This window comes from Haemaphysalis longicornis, unplaced genomic scaffold (assembly GCF_048455015.1).
Source record: "Haemaphysalis longicornis isolate Haplotype H1 unplaced genomic scaffold, Haemaphysalis longicornis Haplotype H1 scaffold_712, whole genome shotgun sequence".
Taxonomy (NCBI): domain Eukaryota; kingdom Metazoa; phylum Arthropoda; class Arachnida; order Ixodida; family Ixodidae; genus Haemaphysalis; species Haemaphysalis longicornis.
The window spans coordinates 12,004-36,700 of NW_027526426.1; the positions used below are offsets into that span (position 1 = coordinate 12,004).

The 24,697-nt window shown below is 46.9% G+C and overlaps 1 protein-coding gene across 2 annotated transcripts in view; it reads right to left on the bottom strand.

Annotated features, from left to right (window-relative positions):
• Positions 1 to 1,166: 1,166 nt before the first annotated feature.
• The window catches only part of LOC144148030 (intraflagellar transport protein 57 homolog), a 47,925-nt gene continuing 24,394 nt past the window's right edge, over positions 1,167 to 24,697 (bottom strand). For both annotated transcript variants that reach the window (XM_077679629.1, XM_077679630.1), the window contains exons 8-11: positions 19,751 to 19,876; positions 16,428 to 16,694; positions 15,487 to 15,553; positions 1,167 to 1,372 (exon numbers count right to left, since the gene is read on the bottom strand). In XM_077679629.1, the coding sequence (XP_077535755.1) occupies positions 1,200 to 1,372; positions 15,487 to 15,553; positions 16,428 to 16,694; positions 19,751 to 19,876 (633 nt within the window). In that variant the 3' untranslated portion in view covers positions 1,167 to 1,199. The remainder of the gene's footprint in view (positions 1,373 to 15,486; positions 15,554 to 16,427; positions 16,695 to 19,750; positions 19,877 to 24,697) is intronic.

Here is a 24,697-nt window from a genome sequence, read left to right on the forward strand (position 1 = left end):
ACTTTGGATAACCTGTGTGACTACCTTGAAAAACATTACTAACTCTAGCATCTATATGTATGTTAGTAAATGTACCGCTCTCAAATATTGACTGGCATGTTAAGTTTGAGGTTTGTTGAATTTGTGAGAAATTAACAGCATGACTGAAAGTTCAGTGAAGTAGAGAATTATTCATCTTCACTAGGCGCAAAAAGACACGGACAAATGACTGAAGTAAACACAAACAGGGCGCCTTTGATGTAGAGAATTAGTCTACAGTTACGATCCTAATGCTGGGCAATTTGCCTCAAGTTTACTCATGGTGTGTATGTCACATTGTTTGCTGTACTTAAACATGGTTTTGCTGACGATTTTCAGCTATGTGCTGACCATTTCACTGCGAACAAAGTCCCTGCGTGGGAGTTAAAATGCCTCTTGGTATATATACGTAAATTTTTTGGTTGGTGTTTTATTCACTTTTATCATGACCCCTACCAACCAAAAGGAGTTGCATCAAACCTTCGATATAATGGTTTGGTGTTATGAAATCACCGATAGTACAAGTGGCATCCAGCTATCATAAAACCTTCAATAGTTTCCAGAAAGCTTCCTAACCAATTGATTGAGAGTTTTGCATCACTAAGCGGCAGCCAGCAACAAACAGCATAGAGTATCTCGTGCACAGTGACTGCTTCTTAACTTGAGCCAAAAAGCAAAACGCCACTCACAGCCTCGCTGTGGGAACATGCTCTCACACTAAGCTGCACACGAATCTTCTTTACAAAACGTGATAGAACTCCAGTGAGATGAAATGTTGACGTGAAATGTGTCTTACTACTGATAGTAATCTTACCACTACCATTGTATGTCAGGCACACCAGAGGCAGGGAAGGGCGCTTTGCTCACACAGTTTTCTTTTTATCACTATAAGTGTGGCTACACCACGTTGGGGGGCCAAACCTCTTTTTAACCTGACTATAGGAACCTTTCGAACAGTTCAGGGCATGGAGAACCCGTCGCACTGGAATCTCAATAACACAATTCAAGACTTTACCATTAAACCAATCACTGCAAGAACACCTAGATGGCTCTGGAGAGGTTGGATTGAACCTGTCGAGACGCAAGTGAGGTTGCCTGCGCAAATAAAAACTGGGCCAAGAACACACGACACAGTAGCGTAGTGTTTAGGTGGGAATGTATTTCCAGTAGTGCATTCCAGGCTAGTACACAGAGTCGTAGCTGGCGACCGGTGCCTCCGGCACGTCTCGGAAGCTGCCCTTCTCCTTGATCTTGGCCTGGAGGAGGGTGTGTACGGCCACGCCTATCCGCACATCCATCTGCGTGATCTCGCTCTTGAGGCGGGACAGGGCCTTCCGAATGTTCACCAGGGGAGCTGCGAAGAGAGAGTCGAGGGAAAGCAAGACTTCAGAGAACCACATGGGACAACTGAAGCACTGCTCATGAAAAAAAAATGGCCGCACATCTGCTCCTTTCGTTGCAAATGTCGCCGAAAGACAATAGTCGACTGGCACCGCTGCCAAGTAAATGCCTCCCTTTTCTTTCCCGCTCACCTCTCATGCTGTTCCTTTCTCATCTCGTTCCTTCAAGATAACACGCTGGAGGTTTTCCCAAGTGAATTTAAAGTTACAGCGTTCCACTGCTTCAAATCGGGTGCCTCGATGCCGGCGCTGCCGTACGGCGGAGATGCGCATGAATCGAGGCACCCTACTACGTTTATAGAACCTTGTTGCTCACTCCACGAGCGTTTCAAGTGGAACGTGAAACTTATCTAGTGGAACCTTTCATTACTGTTGCTGTCTGATTTCTTAAAATACCGCCAGGAGCTTTAGTGGCGTGGACAACAGCAGGTGACGGTTTTCTGCAGTTGAGGTAGTATTTCATTTGCTATCGCAAAAACCATGCATCCAGTGATTTCCCTACACCCCCCCTAGGGGGTGTGTAGACCCCCCCTAGTTTTTCGGGACACCCCCCTTGAAACCCCAAATTTCACTCTTGTCAGTCCTTGTATGGACCTTTTTCAGTATCGATCTGCGCATGCGCGGGCTGCCGGTCTGCTATTCTTGGCAGTAGCCTCCGGCACAATAAACAAAAGTGCACCACCACCCCCCCAGAGGTTGCTGTTAGCGTTGCACGTATTTACCGTATTTACCCGATTCTAACGTGTCCCCGATTCTAACGCGCACCCGCTTTTCCTGGCACAAAAACAAAAAAACTTGCACCTCCGATTGTAACGCACACAGGACTTTGTGACCCAGACAAAAGAATGCAAGAGAAACGGGCGATTTATTTACCGAAGTAATCTCACTCATCTCACTCCTCGTCGTTCTCCGCTGACAACAGCTCGGCCTCGGTGCCTTCAAGCGCGTTCGCGATGCCACACTTGGTTCATGCACAGTTATGGCTCACGATCATCTAAAATTTCAACGATCCACACAGCTGCAGGCAAGGCATGTACCAACGCAACAGAAATTGCCAACCTGTTGGCTAGCCACTTCAGCTCCAGTTTTTCAGCTGGTAATACTGGCAACACTGACTATGCAGATAAGACCTTACAGGCAGACTGCCTGGCGGCAACGCCAGTGACAGAGACGGAAATTCGTGAAGCCCTTAGAAAAATGAAGGCCAAAAAATCATGTGGCCACGACGGCATCCCTAGCTTCATTGTTAAGGGCTGCGGACCGATACTTACACCCTTATTGAGACACATCTTCAACCTCTGTATAAAATCTGGAGTCTTTCCAACCACTTGGAAACACTCAATTGTTGCACCCATATTTAAGTCTGGCGACCCTTCCCTTGTGGTCAATTATCGACCTGTGTCACTGATTTGCTCTCTGTCCAAAGTTCTGGAGCTTATTTTGTACAGCCGCCTTTACTCTTACTTCTCCCAGAAGCTGTGTACACAACAACATGGCTTTATTCCTCATCGTTCACCTGTGACAAATCTGTGTGCTTTTCTTAGCAAAGTGGTCCCTGCAGTGCATTCAAGACACCAAATTGATGTAATCTACTTTGATTTGTCAAAGGCATTCGACACTGTGTCACACTCCTTGCTGTTACAGAAACTGGACAACTATGGAATGTGTAAGATGTACTTGATGCTTTTTGAAAGTTACTTGTCTAACCGTACAAACGTTGTGCGAGTTTCGGGCTGTTTCTCTGGTGAATTTCGCTCAACTTCTGGAGTGCCTCAGGGAAGCAACCTGGGCCCCTTGTTGTTCTTGATTTTTATCAATGACTTGGCTAAGCGCATGCAACACTCTGAAATGCTCCTCTTTGCTGATGACATTAAGATCTTTCGGCCTATAGACAGGGCTAGCGAGTGCTCTCTTCTACAAGATGACGTCAACACCGTGTCAGCATGGTGTTCAGCAAACATGCTTCGCATCAACCCATCAAAGACCAATGTGATATCATACCATCGTCGACAGGTGCCGATTCAATTTTTGTATAAGCTGCATGGGGGTTCCATTACTCGAGCGTCAACAGTGCGGGACTTGGGTGTGCACATTGACTCATCACTAAGTTTTAAACACCACATTGAAAAAACAGCCAGCGATGCAATGAAATCCCTTGGACTCGTAACACGTGTCACGAAAGAGTTCACTGATCCTACCTGCTATTTGTCCCTGTTTCGGGCTATTGTACGTTCCCAGCTAGAGTACTGCTCGGTTGTATGGAACTCTGTTCCTCAATACTTGTCACTGTCTCTGGAACGAGTCCAGATGAGATTTGTTAGAATCTATTACGATCGTTACCTTTTCAGGAAAATATATTACACGTATGACAGAATACTCGACCACACTGGATTAAGCAGACTGAGTGACAGAAGAACACTCCTCGATATGTGCTTTCTTCACAAGCTCATTCATGGAGCTGTTGACTCTGCCGATTTGCTAACTTCCATCAATTTTCATGTCCCCACACGATGCCGTTCCTCGCCGCTATTTTATCCTGACGTCAATCATAAAAGTCCTGTCCAGAGAATGCAACTCCTTTACAACTCACTTGAAGTGCCTGATCTGAGTATCTTTGATCGTTACAGCACTTTTGTGCTAGCTGTTAAAAATTCATCTAAAGCCTGAGTGTGTACTTATGTGTTGTAAAATCAGGCGAGTCAGCCATGTAATGCTTGTTCCATTGAGGTTATTTTCATTTCTCATGCTCTTTTTTCGCTATGGTACACATCTTCTGAGTGTGTTCTGAGTGTCTTCTTTTGCGCTGTAGAATCGTGTGAGTCAGCCTCATAATGTTTGATCCATTGATGTTATTTTTACTATACTCTTTTTTTCCCCATTGTACACATCTCCCTTTTCTATCCTTTCCCTTGTTTCTTCTGTGCACCACGCTGAAGGCGTCATGCTGTTTGTGGGCACTTATCTAAATAAATAAATAAATAAATAAACGAACGTTCAACCATGGTCTATGGGATCGTGGTCCACGCATCGCACGCCCATCCCGAGAGCTTCTCCAGAGGTGCACGCTTCAGCCAACCGCTCGTTTTGAACGCGTGGGAGCCGCTGCTGCCATTGCTGTTATCAAGCGTGCAAGTGAAACGATTTGACGATTTGTGGGAACTCCGATTGAAAAGCCTAGGCGCCTAGGCTTGCTGCAACCGAAAAATCGTTGCTAAAAGCTTTGGCGCCATCGTGAGATGGCGATGGTGATGGGTGGGACGAAATCCCTGCTGTTACGGCAGTTTCGGTTTTGTATCCGATTCTAACGCGCATGCGATTTTTCGGCCTATTTTTTATTTTTTCGGAAAAAAAGTGCGCGTTAGAATCGGGTAAATACGGTATTTCCTTTTTTTCGACAGCTCGTGGCAAGTTCGCATGTGCAGGTTCGTACTTGAACTAGGTGCAGTAAACTCACATATAATTTACTTTCTTCATTGATTCGATGCCGTTCTTTGTTTACAACCGTAATCTTTGCAGAAGCTCTTTCAGCATGTACATTTAAAATGGGCAATTTGGCGAGGGGAAGCCCTACGGAAGCTAATCCTGGCGTTTTAATAAATCGGGAGCGTACAATCGGTGCCTGATTTATAAGTGCTGCATAATTCGTGTACTACCTAAACATTGTTTCAAGATCGCAAATTTCGTCACTGGCCCTGGTAACAAATTCGAAAATGTCCTTATACGTTGAAAAATGGCGAGAAATTAAAAAAAAAAAACTGAATACGGACCTTTCATGGTAAAAAATGAATTTCTCTAAATTTGTTTTTTTCTTAGATTGAATAGAAAACGTCAGGGGATGAGCGTTTGGTTAACATAACAGACGTCTATTATTTAACTAGTGGGATAAAAAACAGCTTTTCTAGTTTATGAACCCCCCCCCCAAGAGCCATTGAGACAACCCCCCTTGATTCGATGCCTGGGGAAACCCCTGCATGCATCCATGAATTTTTCAACAAAGGAGCACTGCAAACATTGCAAATATCACTTATGTATTGATTTTCTGCCTTATATTTGCGTCATGTCCTCTTCTTATTCAACAATGCTAACAAGTATGAACATTGACACCAGACTTAGACATTTAGGTTTGGCTGTGGGCATATAAGACGATTGCGCAGCTCTTGTTTCACTTTGGCCGGGTGGCTGAATCGAGTCACAGACAGACAGACCAAGATTTCTGTGTTTAAGTAGCCCAAGAAAGACTATCACCTTTAAAAACACATCATGTCTTAGGCAAGACAACTGGCAACCGAGTTCATCAGCTGCATCACGAGCCAGGGCATGTCCTGGGAGGGCGTTGTTACGAATCGGCCAGCGCCGCCGTACTGTCCCGCATCACTCCTCGGCTGTGCGGCAAAGCCCCTGCGTGCGCCTTCGAAAACAGGCGCAACCATGTCGGTGACAGGTTGCGACAAGCCGCGACAGACGCTTCCCTCTCGGCGCATTTCAAAACTTTGGCGGTTGGCGGCGAGGCTCGTCTCAACACTCTTCAAGGACACAGAGGCCCCGCGAACTCAGCAGAGTCCTCCTCTCTCCCCTCTCCCGGACTCGACGTGCGCCGAGGCTATGAACGGCTTACGAACTCTGGAAAGAGCGTTGTGTGTGTCTGTGACGTTTGTGGCGTGTTCTGTTGGCATTTTGACCGTTACCGCTTTTGGGTATAAATAGACCACCGCAAGCGTTGTAAACCATTCCTGTTAGAGCAGCGAATCGATGTCGCTCTGCTCGAGTCCTGTTTTGTAACCTCGCCCGTCGGGGCATTGTTCTTTGGCTTCGGCTCACCTCTCGCTATGAAGTAAACAGTTACGTTGGCCTACGGCTTCTGGACTTCTTCACGGCTGCAACAGCGGCTGGCCGCTCGCATCATACACACTACCACTCGTATGTCGGAAGCCACGGAGCTCGGATCGGGTGCCCCCGCCCGGTCGCAACAACTGGTTGGCAGCGGTGGGATGGTAACTTCGTAACACCTGAAGCCAGCGGTGCGAGACCCAACACCACGAACGTCAAGGCGGCTTCGGACTTCGCAGAATTCACGGCGGTCAAGGGTGAGTGCGGGACTTTTCTTCACTGAGTTTTAACAGGCTTCTGAGGATAGCTGGTAGGGTGTGTGTTTTTGTCGCGTGGGTTATTCGCGCAAAACATTTTTGGGAGCAGTGGGAAAGCAGTACTCTAGACCGGCCATGAATTTGAAGGCGTTAAAAAAACCGCAGTTGTTGGAGCTTGCAAAAGAGTTGCGCTTGTATGTTACGGACGCACTGAGAAAGCCAGAGCTGATACAGGCCATACTCGCTGTCGGGGCTGACGATGAGGAGCTGTCGGAATGCATTGAGCTGATCAATGGCAGGGAGACCGCGAAACGTCAGGCCGCCGAGGCTGAGGCTGAGCGCCAGCGTGAGGAGCTCGAGTGGCAGAAACAAGAGCAGGAATGCAAGCTCAAGCACGAGGAAAAGATGCGATGGTACGACCTCGATATCGAGCGAATCCGAAGGTTAAGAAAGAGGCTCGAGCGAGAGAGACTCCAACGGGAGAACAAGCACCTAGAGCATGAAATTCAACTCGAGCAGGAAGAAGTGAAGCCCAAGTTAGAATTGTTGCTCGAAAAAGACCTCGTTGTCGAGGACAGCACCGTGCCAGCGCCAGTAGCAGACGCTCGGGAACGCGAGTCGGAGGTGACGGTTGCGGCCGAGCAGCGCGGCAAGGTTGCTGAGAGACATAACGACGGCGCATTAGCTCAGACTGTCAGCAGAGGCGGCAGAGGGCAGTGCGTGTCCACTGAGTGCGATAATGTGTCGGCGTTTGTTTTGGAGATCTCGGCGGAGTGCTCGGACGGTTCGAATTCGCGGGAGGCCTTGGGAACGGCTACCGGCTTGAACGTGAGCATTTCGCGAGATAGCGACGTTTCGCAGGAATGCGTAACCGATGAGGTTACCGAGAGGCCGCACGAGTGCGCTGAAACGGAAGTTGTTTCTTCGGACGGTAGTGCGGAAACGAGCGACGTGGTGGGAAAGCCTGCAGCCGAGGCAGCGAACGGTTTGCACGGTTCAGTTGGGAGTCGTGACGATCTCGCCACTGAGCAAGCCGATTCCGTCCTGCCACCAGCTCAGGTAACTGACCTCGAGCAACGGCCAGCCGAGCTCGTAGAGATTCAGGTGTCTGGGGCGGCTGAGTCGTCTTTTGAGACAGGGCAGCCTGGTTGTAGTGTAGTTCTGGCAGTGAGGAAGGAGAACAGGAACACGCTTCGGTCTTAGCGTGCCGAGGCTGTCGCTGAAAGCGCGAGGGACGACAAGGTAGTGACTGTAGGGAACTGCCAGGTGTCTAATGAGCACGTCGTGCCCTTTTCACTCCCAGCTGATGCTCCCGATGATAGGCCAACATCGGCTGAGCTAGTTGAGGTTCCGGAGTCTCCTGTGGCTGAGCCGAAGCCTGGAACCGACCAGCCTAGAGGAGAGAACGCAAACGCGTTCCAGCGTTTGCTTGCCGAACGCATTCGCGAAAAGGCGAGCAGGAAGGATAGAGGGAAAACTTCCGCGCGTACTTGTGGCGCATGTTTTAATGCGAGCACGCCGAGGGGCAAGGCCATGAGCTCGCATCGCGCCAAGGGAACGCCGCCTCCTAGAAGGAGTGCGGGCCTAACGTTTGAACTTTGGAAAATCTCGTTCGCTCCTCCGTGCGCTCGACCTTTGTCGAACAAGACGACCGGTGTCCTTTCACGCGGTCGCAGCAGCGTTCAGAGAACGGGCGCACCTAAAGTACGGTACAAAAAGGGGAAACTGAATAGCACTGCTGATGGCTTAAGTCGGAGTCCTTAAGGCAAGAAATGGCCTGTAGACGCCTGACTTTCTCAATTTCATTATTTTTCCTGACGCAGGTTTCGCCCTTTACGATTACATTTCTTTTTGTGTGTGGGACATTTCCAATCACGCGAAATGTCAACTTTCAGGTTTGTTCACTTGTCTAAAGTACTGCTGGGCAAAAATATAACTAGAGTAGTTAGTTATTAGCGTATTTTATCGCAACTAAAAGCCTGGTAGATCTTCAGTGTGGATTTGTCTTCGCACTTGCCGGCGATGCGGTTGTGTCTTCCTGTGTTGTTCTGTTGCTTGCCTGACCAAGCCAGAGACGTTCTTGGGGAGCCACTACTCGTCCAGTGACCCGGCCGGTGAAGCTCCAGCACGGTGTCGTACAGCCAAGGCCTGGAGTCGAGCGTCTGCCGAGCACTTCACTTCGAAAGCATCCCTCCGGACAACGGTTGAAGACGCTTATCCATCGGGATCTCGGACCCCCGGCGGAGAAGCTGTTACGAATCGGCCAGCGCCGCCGTACTGTCCCGCATCACTCCTCGGCTGTGCGGCAAAGCCCCTGCGTGTGCCTTCGAAAACAGGCGCAACCATGTCGGTGACAGGTTGCGACAAGCCGCGTCAGACGCTTCCCTCTCGGCGCATTTCAAAACTTTGGCGGTTGGCGGCGAGGCTCGTCTCAACACTCTTCAAGGACACAGAGGCCCCGCGAACTCAGCAGAGTCCTCCTCTCTCCCCTCTCCCGGACTCGACGTGCGCCGAGGCTATGAACGGCTTACGAACTCTGGAAAGAGCGTTGTGTGTGTCTGTGACGTTTGTGGCGTGTTCTGTTGGCATTTTGACCGTTACCGCTTTTGGGTATAAATAGACCACCGCAAGCGTTGTAAACCATTCCTGTTAGAGCAGCGAATCGATGTCGCTCTGCTCGAGTCCTGTTTTGTAACCTCGCCCCTCGGGGCATTGTTCTTTGGCTTCGGCTCACCTCTCGCTATGAAGTAAACAGTTACGTTGGCCTACGGCTTCTGGACTTCTTCACGGCTGCAACAGCGGCTGGCCGCTCGCATCATACACGCTACCACTCGTATGTCGGAGGCCACGGAGCTCGGATCGGGTGCCCCCGCTCGGTCGCAACAGCGTGCATTGGTGCATTTGTTGGGTGGCTTCTGGCCCGCGCAAGGTGTCCACACCACATTTATGAATGGAGCAGTAGCATAACAGCTGTAGCAACAGAATGCTAGAGGTGCACAAACTCGGCTAGTATCGACCTCTATTGCTCTTGGAAGTACACTGAAGCGAATTTGTCGAGCTATTATTTGTGCCTGCAACTGAGTTGTTCAACTCATGATATACTTTATTTTTACTATCCAGTAACGTATGAAGCTTCAATTCAATTGCAAAGCCCTAACAAAGAAAAAACACAGAGAACCCTTCACGGTCACATTGGTTTGAAAGGTTATTCACTGCTACCTCATCGTTCCAAATTTCGATGTTCCACCATTTACTGGTTACTACAGACTCCTTGTTTGTTCATTCAGAGTTTATACAGGTTGAACATGCTTTCAATCTATTTTATTTCACAATTTTCAAGTGTGTTGTCGCAGCTTGCTTCACCAAGCTGGTGAAGAGGATGTAGGGTTGGAAGTGGGCTTGAGCATTTTGGTGCAGCTTTGGAGCAATGTAATTATATTGTGGAGCAGATCCCTAGGGCCAAGTCTCCTTCTTAATTAATTCCAATTTTTATTTCTGTTGTGTTCAATAAACCACAGTGTAAATATACTTACTTAACATTTAAGCAGAAGTAGAAATTAGAGAAATAATAAAACAAAACAGTGTTCGAGTACTGATTATAATAATATATAGCTTAGGTTAGGGTCAAGTAAGCAAAATGTGAGTAAAGCTGTCTAGAAATGCAAAAAAAAAAGTGTATAGTACATAGCCCACCACTGTAGGGAGGGCGCATTCCCGGAACGAGCGTTCTATAAACGTGGTATCTGCCTAAGCAGCAAGCTCCTAAAGGCCATCCAGGGTATACCACCACAAACATTGAAAGCTGGGCTTCACCAATTTATAGGCATGGCAACCTAGCTAGCATGGTTTGTGCCCAACATGGCCAACCTGATCACGCCGCTGACTTTAATGCTGAGCTCCAAGCAAGACTCTGTCTGGGGCCTCCCTCAGCGGGAAGCGTTCAATGCATGGAAAAAGCTCCAGAGTTCTCCTCCTGTCCTAGCATTGTACGGCCCGAGAAAGCCCACAAAGGTCTCAGCAGGCGCTTCCTCATATGGACTCGGTGCCAGACTCCACCAGAAGCAACACAATGACACTTGAAAGGTCGTAAACAACATGTTACGCACCAGAGGTACTACGCCCAAATAGCTAGGGAACTGTTGGCATTTGTCTGGGCATGCGAGAAATTCAGAGATTACCTTCTCGGTATGTCCTTTGAGCTCCAGACGGACCACAAGCCGCTAGTCTCATTATCGGGCAGCAAAAACCTCTCGGAACTGACACCCACACTACAACAGCTTTGCACGCGACTTATGCGGTGCGAGTACAACGTGGCATACATCCCTGGGAAAGACCCGATTCCGGCTGACTCCCTTTCCCGCTTGCCCATCAAGGGAACATTCGAAGGTGACTTGTCAGCTGAAGTAGAGGCTTATGTGAGCTTTGTTGCGTCAACAACACCAGCTACAGCCGCAAGCATCGAAGCAATCATCAAGGAGCAGCAACACGACAGTGTCTACCATCTACTTTCTGGTGCAGCAGAAAAGACTGGCCACATTCCTGCCAGGATCTAGGAGAGGCACTCAACTCATTCTCGAATGGGTGTCACATGATAGCATTTAAAAACGGGCTGCCAGGGGTGCCGGAACAGGCGGTGCAGGAGGAGCGATGGCTTTCCCTCTTTTATAGACGGGGCACCTGCTGAGCTTCTGCTGAGCTCCAGATGGCTCTGGAAAAGTTTGGCTTATTTGCAGAAGGCAAAATTCTTAAGGATCAGACAATATTCTGTTGAAGTACCGTTGGCGCTGGTCAATAACTCGGATAACATGAAAAAAAGCTTCGCGTTTTCACCATCTTTCTCTTAATAAGAAAGGGGATTTGATCTTTTTTACTGTTCTCTCCAGTGTCTGTAATGTTGAATGAATGTTTGATTGGGTTTCATGTTAGTGGGTCGATTGGGATTACTTATGTGTACTAGTCACTGTAGTGCCATCGTACAGCCCCTGCTGAAATACTCAAAGAATTGACTACGATAATATTCAGTAACAATGATGATTATGATGATGATGCGTCGCAGCATATTTTACACTCCTTCAGGGAAAAAATACTTCCAATGCCAGTGCGAGCTGCTCCTGTTTGGGAACAGAATAATCGTGCCCGTCTCCCTGCACCAAGCAATTATGCCCGACTTCCACAGGGGTCACCTCTGCATAACTAAAACCAAAGCACGAGCCACATAATCAGTTTTGTGGCCAGGCAGAGGAGACGACATACAGCGACTCATCAGCAACTGTATGCAATGTGTACAACACTAGCAGAACAGAAAGCTCCACATGATGCCAACAGAGCCTCCAAGTCGACAGCAATGGACCTTTCTACTGCAACAACCGCTGGTGGCTAACAATAACAGACTACTACTCCAGACACCGAAAAATCGTGTGCCTCGAATCCCTGTCATCTGACACCGTCATCGCACATTGCAAGTCGGTGTTCGCAAGACATGAAATTTCCAAGACTTATCCCAGTCAACGGGCCTCAGTTGGCATGGTTAAACTCATTGGCTTTTGCGAACTTTGCTTGCCAGTACAATTTCCGCCACGTCACTTCAAGCCCAGGGTACCCACAGAGCAACAGACTGGCTGAAGTGGCCGTCATGGTTATCAAGGCGTCCATGAAAAAGACAAACGAACCGTACAAAGCGCTTCTCATCGACCACTCAGTGCCGCTTTAAAACGGCTGCAGCCAGGTTGAGTTACCCTTGGGCCTGCGCCTCAGAAGTCAAGTTCGCCACGGCAGGCAAGGCACTAGAGCCCTATGTCAGAAATAAGGCTGAGCGCTGAGCGAAAGAAAAAGAATTCAAGGAGGCTCAGTAATACCATTCGAACGGCATTAAAGAGTACACCAACTCCCTGCACTTTCAACCAGCCAAGTCATTGACCTGCGGAAAAATATTGAAAGAAGCAGGAACACCACAGTCATATTGGGTTTCTACCAAAGCAGGAGAGCTGAGGCGCAACCGAATGCATCTGATACAAATGCCGCCCGTGAGGACATTCGGCCTGAGTGTACAGGAATCTGCAGCCGATGACCATACTGCACAACTCATCGAAACACGTGAGCCAGAGCCAGGATGCCCGGCCACTTCACACGTGCACACACGCAGAGAACACTGCGTGAAGTGGTCTCACTGGCAACCTTGGGCCTGCATTCAAGCACAATGCCTCAGAAGAGGGGAAATGTGTAGTACGTAGCCCGCCATCAGTGAGGGGGTGTGCTGCCCGGAACGAGTGTGCATGCCTCACAAATAAACACACACTTTACGTCTCGGCTTCGCTGCACACAGACATGTTTTTCCTGTGCTTGGCTGGCCCGGCTGGCCACCAGTGTTTACTATATGCGAAGAACATAACAGTAGGTTAATGTCACAACAGATACCGTATTTACACGATTGTAAGTCGACCCGAATGTAGGTCGACCCCAAAAAATTGCATCCCTCAAAAAAAAAAAAAAAAAAAAAAAAATGCCAGCGCCGCCTAGAAAATCGTATCACAAAGAGAACCGCTTCCATCAACCCACACGGCAGCTCTACCATCAATGATCGATGCTTCCACAGGAGCCGTACACTCGCGGTATTCGCGGTAGATGTTGAAAAAGAAAAGCTTTTGTATAAGCACCCGGAATAACCATGCCCTGTGGGTTGAGTGGGAAGAACACATTCGCTGTGAGATGACAACCATCGAAGCAACTGGCAGTGGCCACTGCCGCGGGATGCCAAAAAAAACAACATGGCGGCTGACGAAAGCGGCCGCGCGATTTACTTTTGAGCGACTAACCTCCCACCATCGCGTTCGGAAGTGTACTGAACAATGTGATATTATTTGGGCTACGTTAGCGCCACGCATTGAATCAGGTGATTCGCTAATACTCATTTTGTTTATTAGAGACAAATAAATGCTTCTTGACGTGTTTTTGCACGCGATTCGTGCGCGTCGGCGTTGCGCGGGCGACTTTTGCTTCTACTGCTTTTAATTAAGCGTTTTAAGTTCTACCTCGGTATGACGCGTGACGAGCGTGGCAGTGGGAGGAGCCTGACGACTTGCCCCAATGGGGAGGCACGCTCTTCATGGCGGCAGTTTGAAAGTGCTCGGGACAGCCGGCTGGCACCGTCGATAATGTTTAGGCTTACCACGGTGGCGGATGTTTGATTGGCGCTTTCCCTAGCTGCGCGGATGATGCTTTATAGTGTCGTTTTCCACCAGATTATCAGCTCCTTTCCTGTACAAACGCCTTCGTTCGTGCGTTCAGAGATATCTTAAAGAGCAGTTACAAGCGGTCACTGGAGCTACGCCCACATCTTCACGGCTAGTGACGCCGCCATATTGCCGCCACCAATCGCGTAGCGCGCAGCATGTGGGTGATATTCGCGGCATCGTCAGCATGGCGCATCTTCGTGAGCAGGAAATGCCCCATGCGGTTCACACTTTAGACCATAACCATAGTAACGAGGATGCAAAGCTGTCCCCATCTCGTAGCACCCCCGATTTCTCATTTCTCTTGCCGCTACTAGCGGTAGACGGAAGTCGACCCCCCAACATTGGATTGTCAAATTTGAAAAAAAAGGGTCGACCTACATTTGTGTAAATACGGTAAGATGAGCAATTACCCGATAAGGGCTATGAGATCAGTGAAATGTTTACTTTCGCAGTGACCCCTTTGGCCTGGTAGTCTTAGCGATACAGTTTACCACTTATGCGCAATGACACAGCCAAAGCAGTGATGTGTAAGTGGGAAGGTGCAGTTTTTAGCAGAAAAAGCGTTACCGGTTCACCGATATTTGTGACATACCGTAATTTTTTGTTTGCAACACCCAAAAACTTTCTCAGGAACATAACTGCAGACAACACCCTCAGGCTTAAATAGGACCCAAACTACAGTAAAAGCTGCATACAATATAGGATTTTTCTCTGACATAAGTGGGTCAAATTTGCACCATGTGTTATTAGCAGATCCAAACAATTTTCTTCTCATTTTGTTGCGGCTGAATACGACACTTAAAAGCAAGCAATGCCTGGGGCCACGATGCTCCATGCTCACTGCCACCATTCAACAATTTGTCACATCTGCCAACTCATAGCCACTGCATTTTTATGATGCAGAGGTCTTAGTTGCACTGTTCTGAATTATAAGCTCTTGGCGCAAAGGTTGGAGGGACACAAGCCAAAATGCAAGTTGCTCTAGATTGGTAGATTAGCCCACCGAGAACATGAATATACCTTTCTTAAGCTTAGCTTTCTAAGGCAGAAAATAGCAAGGACGTGAAGGCGGATGCTGCCACCACAGGCTATATTACGCAACTTGCACCAAAAGTGGTTGCAACGTCTGCTGTGCACAATGTCTTTCCTGGCTGCCGCAGGATGGCCCTATTCGTCCATACTTGGGGCAGCGGTACCGCTTTTCGAGCAAGCATGCAAGCTACGCACGAGTGGTTGGTTCGACGCCAACAGTTGCGATGCCTGAAAAGGACAATATGTTTTTCTTCAGCAAAGCATCAATACTGATCACGGGTCCCATGACAGAACATTTTGCTTACTGGTCCGGAGCTGCAAAGAACGTGGGAGTTCAGGAAAGCACGACTGATTTCACTGAAACTGACCAAGCTGCTCGGTCAAGGTAGCATTGTACTATTCAGTTGCTTCTACACCGCTTTACATCACCACTGCCTTGCTTGCTTCCGGTTTATCGTGACACAAACAGCAATTGCAGTCGCTGGTTTTGCCGTTTACATCACATTTGATTAGCGATTTCTCATCAGTGATTGCAGTCACTCTTTTCACTGTTTGTATCACGTCTGATTAGCGATTTCTCAGCAATTAAGGCATCTTTCGGCGCTGAAGCAGTGCTAAAATGGCTATGGGAAGGTAAGACTTTTGTTTGATCACAACTTGCTGGCTGCCTTCAGTGTCTCTTTAAGATGTATTACACACACGCATGCACAAGGAACTCACTTCCATCAGTCATGCTAGAGCCTCTCTCCTCCATCTCCTGCTTGACCTGCTCCAGCTCTTCAGTGATCTGCGAAAAATGAGCAGCGGCATCAAATTGAAATCTCAGACTTGAACCACCCTGTTAAACAGCCAAGTCCCTCGAGGGCTATATCATGGTGTTCCCTCATAACAATTATCCTCAGGTAGGAGCCAAGAGTCCTCGTACCACTACTCCACAGGTCTCAATATTCACATACAGTCAAGACTTCTCGCTTGCAGGCAGTTCCCATATGCGAAAATTGTTAGCATAGCAGACGCATGGTTCCATGGTAGTGACCTTGCAAACATTGCTGTCTACTTCCCTTTACTACTTCAGGAGCCACTGAGAGGTCATAATGGGTTCGTATGACTATTTATTAAGAGCTCGAACTTTCACCTTTTATTGCCCCTTATTGCAGAAACGGGCCATCATACTTTGGCAATTAACGTCAAATGTGTCATCACATCAATTTCAAAACATACCATAAAGTTTCTATTGCTGACTGCAGACAATGATGGGTAGGTTCGTATTATTTTGTAGCCAGCACGTCCTTGTCTCACTTACGACGCATCCTGTCACTGATGATTGTTTTGTGCGGGCCACATGGTAAGCTGGCACAAGGCATTAGCACTAGGGCAGGATTTCAGTGCCCGGCTGATTGCACAGTCCCCATTAAAAGTCAACAAGCGAATCACTCGCTCAGAACAGAAACAGTGGAAAGCTGCAATTGAAAGACCCCACACTGTTACATTGCATTCTAAGCTGTAGGTAACCAATGAGGTTTTACAAGTCTACCTAAAATTGATAAAGGAAGCAACACCTTCAAAAATACTAGCATTTTTTCTCATTCTGCATATGGTCAGTGCACCGACAAACTTTTCACCATTCCCCAATACCATCACGGTAAGCAGACGCTACCAACCTGCGCGAGTGTGCGTGAGCGGTCTGTGATGCCTCCACTGATGGTGCGGTAGTGGTCGCGGGTGCGGGCCAGGGCTTCTTGCACAGACCGGTACTGAGCTAGTGGGGCGTCCAGCTGCGCGTTGAGGTACTTTTCGCGGCTCGCGAGCTTGTCCAGAGCCGAGCCAAGACCAGCCGACAGCCTCTCCAGCTGCGCCCGCGTCGACTGCAGGCCCTCGTCCAGCTCTTTCCTTTGCTGGTGAATGAGCTCCAGGTGACCGCGCCAGTCCTGCGCGCACCCATTCACACAGTAAGGCACAGAGTGCTAGAGAAGTACATGTAGGGGGGAGCATTGCACCAAAGCCCTATCCACAAACCAGATGCACTTTATTAACAAAAAATTAAATTTAGAGTTAAACGACAATGAAAATCTTAAAATTTCGCAAGAACTAGAGCAGTATGTACATTACGGTTTCCAAGATACTACTACAACAAAATATGCAAATAATGTTAGCAAAAAGTTCAAGGGACAGCTGCAAACAACAGCGTTACGTGAAGCTGACTGACATAACTCGTTGGTTGATAAGTACTGGCTGACTTTCTTGTTGAAACTGACTGATGTAATGTCAATCAAGCCATCCATGAATGAGAGATGGTTGCACAAGCTACACCCAGGAAGCAGGCCATGGTACAATCGACCCTAACTAAATTGATTAAATTTAGGGCTTCGTTAGGGTGTAAAGGTATGTATTCCAGCTTCAGTTCGTTCTATTTCCACCTTTTAACATTCCTATCACACAAATTAACAACATCCAACATTACAAGTCAGTTTCCATAGCAACCATGAAACACATTGCCACAGGAAGAAGAAAAAGACAATAAAATAACCGGGTTTTTGCTCCTTCCATTGCAGATGTCACCGAAAGACGATAGTCGACTGCTGCCCCTGCCAAGTAAATGCCTCCCTTCTCTTTCCCGCTCACCTCCTTGCTGTGCCTCTCCCGTCTCGTTCCTCCCAAGATAACTCTCTAGACGTTTGCTCAAGTCAATTGAAATTTACCGCGTTCCAGTGCTCCAGGTCAGGTGCCTCGATGCCAGCGTTGCTGTATGGCGGAGACAGGCTTGAATCGAGGCACCCGACTACATTAATGAAACCACGTCGCCCTACTTCACGAGCATTCCAAGCGGAACGCGAAACCTATCCAGTGGAATGTTTCATTGCTGTTGCCGTATGACTTTGTTAAATGCCGCCAGGAGCTATAGTAGCGTGGGCAACAGCAGAAGACGGTTTTCTGCAGTTGATGTAGTATTTCATTTGCTATCGCAAAAACCAAGCATCCATGAATGTTTTCATAAAGGAACACTGCAAATATCACTCATGTGTTGATTTTCGGGCTTATATTTGTGTAATGTCTTGTTCTTGCTCAACAATGTTGACAAGTATAAACATTGACACTGGACTTAGACGTTTACATTTGGCTGTGGGTATATAAGACTATTGCGCAGTTTCTGTTTCGCTTTGGCCGGGTGGCTGAATCAAGTCACAGAGAGACAGACAGACAGACAGACAGACAGACCAAAATTTCTACGTTTAAGTGGCCCAAGAAAGACTATCGTCTTTAAAAGCTGTGGGTCCAACCTTTGAGGACCAAAGAAGAAGAGGAAAAGTGCCAGCTGCAAAGGCTCTGTCATGGTCAACATTGTGCAAATAGTGTAAGAACATCATTCGCATCTTCCGTGATTCATTTCCTGCCTCTTGCCGCCACGTAACAACATTCAAATTTAAATTCTGGAGGGTTTTAGACACTGAAATTTTACCTGGTCTATGAGGTGTGCCTTTAGTGAAATGTTAATGATTAATTCAGACCACCTGGGGACCTTTAACAAGAGCTGAAATATAGACACATGGGTGTTTGCCATTTTCGCCTTCACGCTGGCTACTACAGATTATTGCTCTTGCATTAGATAAACTACCCATTATGGCAGGCTTCATTTAGCTTAGAGACAACTCTGTTGTCTCACAGGTAATGTGCTGCAGCAATAAAATAAAAATTCCTCAAAACTATGGTACATACCCAAACAAAATGGGTTGTATGAAGAAAAAGTAAAGACCTGAAGGGATGGAAACTTGAAAACGGATGTAAACCAATACCTACTCTGACCAAACATACGTAAACTGAATGCACACCCACGCAGCCGTCGATGTGATACTAAACTGGCAAGCTTGGTAAACCTCTCAAACATGCTTAGGCAGGGATCTGCCTTGCTCGTTTCTTCTTTTTAATTTGTCCTTTGGGGATCAAGGTAAATTGCCCCCCTCCAAGAAGAATGCTTAGTGGCATGGCAGGAAAAGAGGGTGCTTAACATTTCAGGTTCAGTCTTTATTAGAAGTTCCTGGGGCATGGCAAAGTTTCCGGACCATGAAGCCCTCAAGGCAGTTTAACTCTAAAGTCCCACCAGTATTATTTTGCTTCAGAAACCTGGAGGAATCACTTTGCCTTGTTACCGACCCAAGAGTTACACCACCCATGAGCTAGGCCTTGACGTTCGTATTCTTTATAGCCTGGAAACTCTGGCATGGCCAGGGCACTTTGGCAAATACTGTACGCCTCCTACAGTGCTGCAGAAAACATTGGGTAAAAATGGCCGCGTATCTGTTCCTTTTAGTTGCAAATGTCGGCGAAAACGATAGTCGACTGGTGTCCCTGCCAAGTAAATGCCTCCTTCTTTTTCCCCACTCACCTCTCGTGGTGTTCCCCTCCTGTCTCGGTCCTCCCAAGATAACACGCTTGAGGTTTGCTCAAGTCAATTTAAATTTACCGTGTTCCAGTGCTCTAGGTAAGGTGCCTCGTGCCAGCGTTGCCGTATGGCGGAGACGGGCTCGAATCGAGGCACCCCACTCCAACGTTTAAAAACTACGTTGCCCAACTCCGCGTGCGTTTTAAGCAGAACGTGGAACCTATCCAGTGGAACCTCTCGTTATTGTTGCCGCTGGATTTCTTGAAATGCCGCCAGGAGCTATAGTAGTGTGGGCAACAGCAGGCGACGGTTTTCTGCAGATGATGTAGTATTTCATTTGCTATCGCAAAAACCAAGCATCCATGAATGTCTTCATAAAGGAACACTGCAAATATCACTCATGCGTTGATTTTCGGGCTTATATTGCATAATGTCTTGTTGTTGTTCAACAATGTTGACAAGTATGAACATTGCCATCGGACTTAGAGGTGACAAACAGACAGACCAAAATTTCTGCGTTTAAGTAGGCCAAGAAAGACAATCCTCTTAAGTGCTTTGTCCCTGGAGCGGTTTCAATGGGTGATCACTGCGGTGGCACCAACCCACCTTGGCGTCTGGCTGAATGGTGACCCGGAGCAAGGGCAGGACCCTCTCCACTTCCATCTTCCACTCGGCGCTGTCCACAGACGACCGCAGGATGTCCTCGGGCTTGCTGGGCTGGGACGGTCCCACCTGCGAAGAGGTGTGCACAAGGTGTTCATGAAATAAGGAAACCCAACACAAGCATATGCTGGGTGACTGGAATTCCAACGTGTGTTGTGGCATTTATGGTAGTACTACACACGTGATGACTACCAAAGCCCCAATAACTTTTGCAGCAGAGTGTATACACAACACTTCAGACCACAAAAAACCCAGATGTTGCTCTGCCGTCTAATGCTGTGTGGACTGGTGCCACTGGTGAATGCAACAAGGTTCCCCACCATACAGTGAGCGCTCATTCACATCAGGGTGTCAAACAAACAAACAAACAAACAAACAAACAAAAAAACACCCACTTTGGTTATGGTTCAGGTTCAGATGAATCATTTTGTTCCAGTTCAGTTCCAGTTCAACTAAGTCGCACACCGAACTGGTTCGTGAACTGGTTCAAAAGCTTGAAACGATTCACAAATTGGTTCGATGAGTAGAATTACTAGCAAGGTGATAAAAATGTTGTTAGTAGTTTAAGCGACGATAAACCTGTTGTGGCGGCTCAGTGGCTAAGGCATTGTGCTGCTGAGCACGAGGATGCGGGTTCAATTCCCGGCCACGGCAGCCACTTTTCTGATGGAGGCGAAAAGAAAAATGCCTGTGTGTTTGAGATTTCGGTGCATGTTAAAGACCCCCAGGTGGTCAAAATTAATCCGGAGCCCTCCACTACAGCGCACCTCTCGCCTGTAGCGTCGCCGCGTTAATCCCCACAATCAATCAATGAATTAAGCAACAATAAAAACAAAATGCACACAACAATTTTAGATGCTGCTTTTCCCAATAACAGTGGCACAATTTAAAGCACAACTTTAAACAATTGCTCCAGATATTAGGCAAAACAGATAAAGTAGTGACAATTCACCATTTCACGTCCCCGACAACTAGTTTGGGATGTTTCCTTGAGTGATGGGACAGGTGTGACCGGTTGACATTTTTAATTTGGACTGATAACAGCACAGGAAAGATGATATTTGGCGGTAATTTGCACACAAAAAAAAGCTTTCTCTTTCTAAAACAAATCCCAACGCCGGCTCAAGTGAAATGCGTGTCGGACAACGAATTGCGAAAAATTCAAAACTTTTACCTCTGGAAAACACAAACCATTACAGATATATTGCTGCAGGTTTTCTTATCTCAAGACTTTTCATACTTTTAAATAATTTAACATATTTGTTTTTGGTTTACAGAAGGTATTCTTTCCAACAAAAAATAACAAACATGAAACATTTTCAAAAAATGCTAAAATGTTGGCTCTTGTTTTGCTGCTTCTTAACGAGCTACGGAGATCAAGTAATTAGTATTACTCGTCCATCATTTTTTATTCTCCATGCTAATTTTAGTTAAGTTACAAAAAAAATGGCCCAATTTGAAAAGTGCACTGCACTGCATTGCAGGTAAGTCGGGCGTTTTGTTCTAATTTAAATTCAATATAAAAAAGACCATCTTCAATTTTTTTCGATTTTTTATCACATGTCTCAAAAGATGTTGCATTAGTATTTTTTAGGTTTGTAGCTACAAAACACAAAATATCACTGTGTTAGCTTTATGTGTTGCGGTGACATGCTACATACATAGTGGTTTGTAAGAAACTTATGACGGCAGTTCAAACTGCCGAGACAGATTCATACGGCTACTCGTCCAAAGAAAATGATGATTATACCAAGCACCACTGCACTCACTGCTTTCACAGTGATGACAAGTAGGGACGCACATCTAGAGAGAAATTCACTTCTTGGTTTTGTGCTTATTTGATAGCTGAAGGCAGCGAAAATAAGTAGAAATTAGTCGTGTATGAACTCTACGTAGAATTATTTAAAACCAACAAATGGGCCTTTTCTTTTTGTTTTCCCTAGAAAAACTCACTTGTCAAAAATATTAGTACACTTGATAGTCCGAAGCTATATGTGTGCCTTGAAGCACACCATATATTCCTGCGTATAGAAAAATTCTGACTGCCAGAAACTCTTTAACGAGCGCCAAAATATCGACACATAGACGTTTACATTCTTAGTCTACATCAGAAAGACGACCACCGGAGGAGGTGATTGATCCTGCTTCCTTGCTGCGGCAAAGCCATGGAAACACCCATGTGGATAACCCTTGTCAAGTATTTCCACTTTCCAGGTGTTTGACCTTTTTAGCAAATTATGAAATGCAACAACGAGGCAAGTTTAGGGTGGGGCCTTCACCATTGTGCAGTGCAATGATCTTGCAGCCTGATTGCTCTTACACAGACGTTGTGAACCAAGGGCAAACCCAATGTTTCATATCCCCTCCAGGATGCCAAAAATGGGCCATTTCTGCTGCTCAGCCTTGCACTCTGCACCGCAACCAGCAGCAACCCACCAATACACCTTTCCCTATGTTCCAACCAAGTATAGATCATTGACAGTGTTCTTATTGCTGTAAAGGGTAAATAGCGCGAGAGGCCACTAAGTCGACCCTGCATGAAAGAGAAAAGCCCCGAATGACATTTAACACACATTATCAACAACAGTTGGTCGAACCGTCTCGTCGTGAACTGGTAACCGTTATTTATTTTTAACTGTGAAGCTGTTCAGCCAATCGCTTGTGTATGGTGTCCGCAGTCTAAAATACCAAGAAAAGGCCGAGCGCTCGTGCACGCTGCCTCGAGAGCACATTCAAGCTAAGCAGACCCACTTGGAGAAATTGGCCAATATTGGCCAAAAAAAAGCTCCAGCGTCTGCCGCGTGCCTCGAGTGCATGTTTGTCAAGCTAAGCATACCCACTTAGGGAGAATGGCCAATATTTCCCACAAAAATGCTCCAGCATTCGCCGCATTGTGGCAACACTTGCCCGGAATGAGGAAGACACGTCATAACGTACGCCCCTCGTCCGTCTGTGCTCGTGCCATCGTGCGCGTGCGCTCTGTACCATAGAAGAGCCGCTACTTGAATGTTGAAGCTGCTGTAGGTGATCGTAGATTACACATGGCCCGGCCACGGATAGTACCCATGGCCGAGGAAGAGGTTGCACTTCGAGAGGCTTGGCGTGCAAAGCGTCCGCTAGAGACGATAAGTTGCGCTTGCAGAGTGGCAAGCGCAAAAAAGTCGACCAAAACGACGAGCTCACTCTGGCCTTGCTCAACATAAGGTCATGGAAATGCCATGTCGCCGACGCCCACCACGGCACCACAAAGATAGTAAAACTCAACTTTGTGTCCGTCAGTGATCACCTACACATTCAAGTCTTGTGCACGAGTGCAAGCTTCCCTGAATATTTTTTTTCAGTTCAGTTTCAATTCGGGTTCAGAGTGCTCAAAAAATAACAGCTAAAGTTCGGGTTCAGTTCCGGCAAAAATACTGGTTCCGCTCTGGTTTTCAGTTCTGCTCGGTTCCAGTTTGACACCCTGATTAACATAATAAATATATATTGCTAATCAACGCAATGAGGTAGGTGCTCCATCATTCAGTGAGCACTCATTAACATTGTAAGGCTCACAGCGCTAGAGAAGTACTATTTGTGGGAGGACTGTGGCACCAAAACCCTGTCCACAAAACAGCTGTACTTTATAAAAAGAATTTAAATTTAGAGTTAAAAGACAACTCAAACTAAATTCTAGTATTACTTCCCAAAACCTGGCGCAGAATGGTCGTTACAGCTTCAAAAATATTACCACGATCAAATACTGTACACGAATGTAATATTACTACAAAATTTTGAAGGACAACTGCAAATTTCAATGCTAGTTGAAGTTACTATTGTGAATTTAAATTGGTGGTTGATAAATAGAGACTGATTAATTGATCGATTTACTGATTGACATCGCAACGAGTCAAATACAGACGGCTACGAATGCTGCACTGGGAAAGCTACATCTGAACGAGTGGGGCCAAATTCTCAAAAACGACTGTCACGTTTTGAAATGATGTGGTACTGGCGTGCAAGTGCATGTATTCGTTCGTTTGGGAGTCCTGTGAGTGGCCGAAGAGCTATAGAAATGAAGAAACATGTCCCACTGTTCTGGGCCTGAACAATCAAGGGGCCAAAGCGATGCGCAGTGCGCAGTGCATGTCCTTATCGCAAAAGTTCGGCGGTGTGCTCCTACCAGCCACACTTTCGAGCCATACACCAGATAAGTTTCACTACATGGTCACAAAACGTAAGTCTCTTGTGATAACGTTCACATCAAAAGAAATTTAGCATATACATTGATGGTGTGTCTTTCACACCATCAATGCAGGGTTCTGCTCGTGAAAAGCTAACGAACAGAACCCTGCTTATTAGCTTTTTATGCTGGGTGCGTGCACTTCAGCGCCGCAATTTTACCACTCAGCACAGGAAGGATTTGCAAAATCAGGTTGCCACTGTGCTTTCACACAAGCCATCTCTGTCACCTTATCACAGCGCAACGAACCAATGGATCTCGCCATAAAGTGACTGAGCACCTCAAGGCCCAAAGGGTAGCTCACAAAGTAACCAGCGATGAGTATGACTTTCACATCCATCATTTAAAACAATGGTCTATTGCTCCAGTAAGTCTCTCAGGCAATGATAAGGTCCATCCAACATTTGGCACTGTCGTACCACTGAAGCTCAGGGAGGCCTCCTTCTGTTACTTCTATGGCTCTGCACCAGTTGGCCAAAGTTCTGGCACTAAGACATATGACAAGTTGTGTCAGACTGTTATTCGACCCAGAAGGAGACAGGGTGTACTAAGGTACGCCAGGAATTACCCCGTGAGTCAGATAGTGAAACAATGAGTTGGTTGCCTGCCTGGATTGACGCAGTCTGTAGAAAGCGGGAGTTCCCGACAAATAATCGCTTGCGATATTTTTT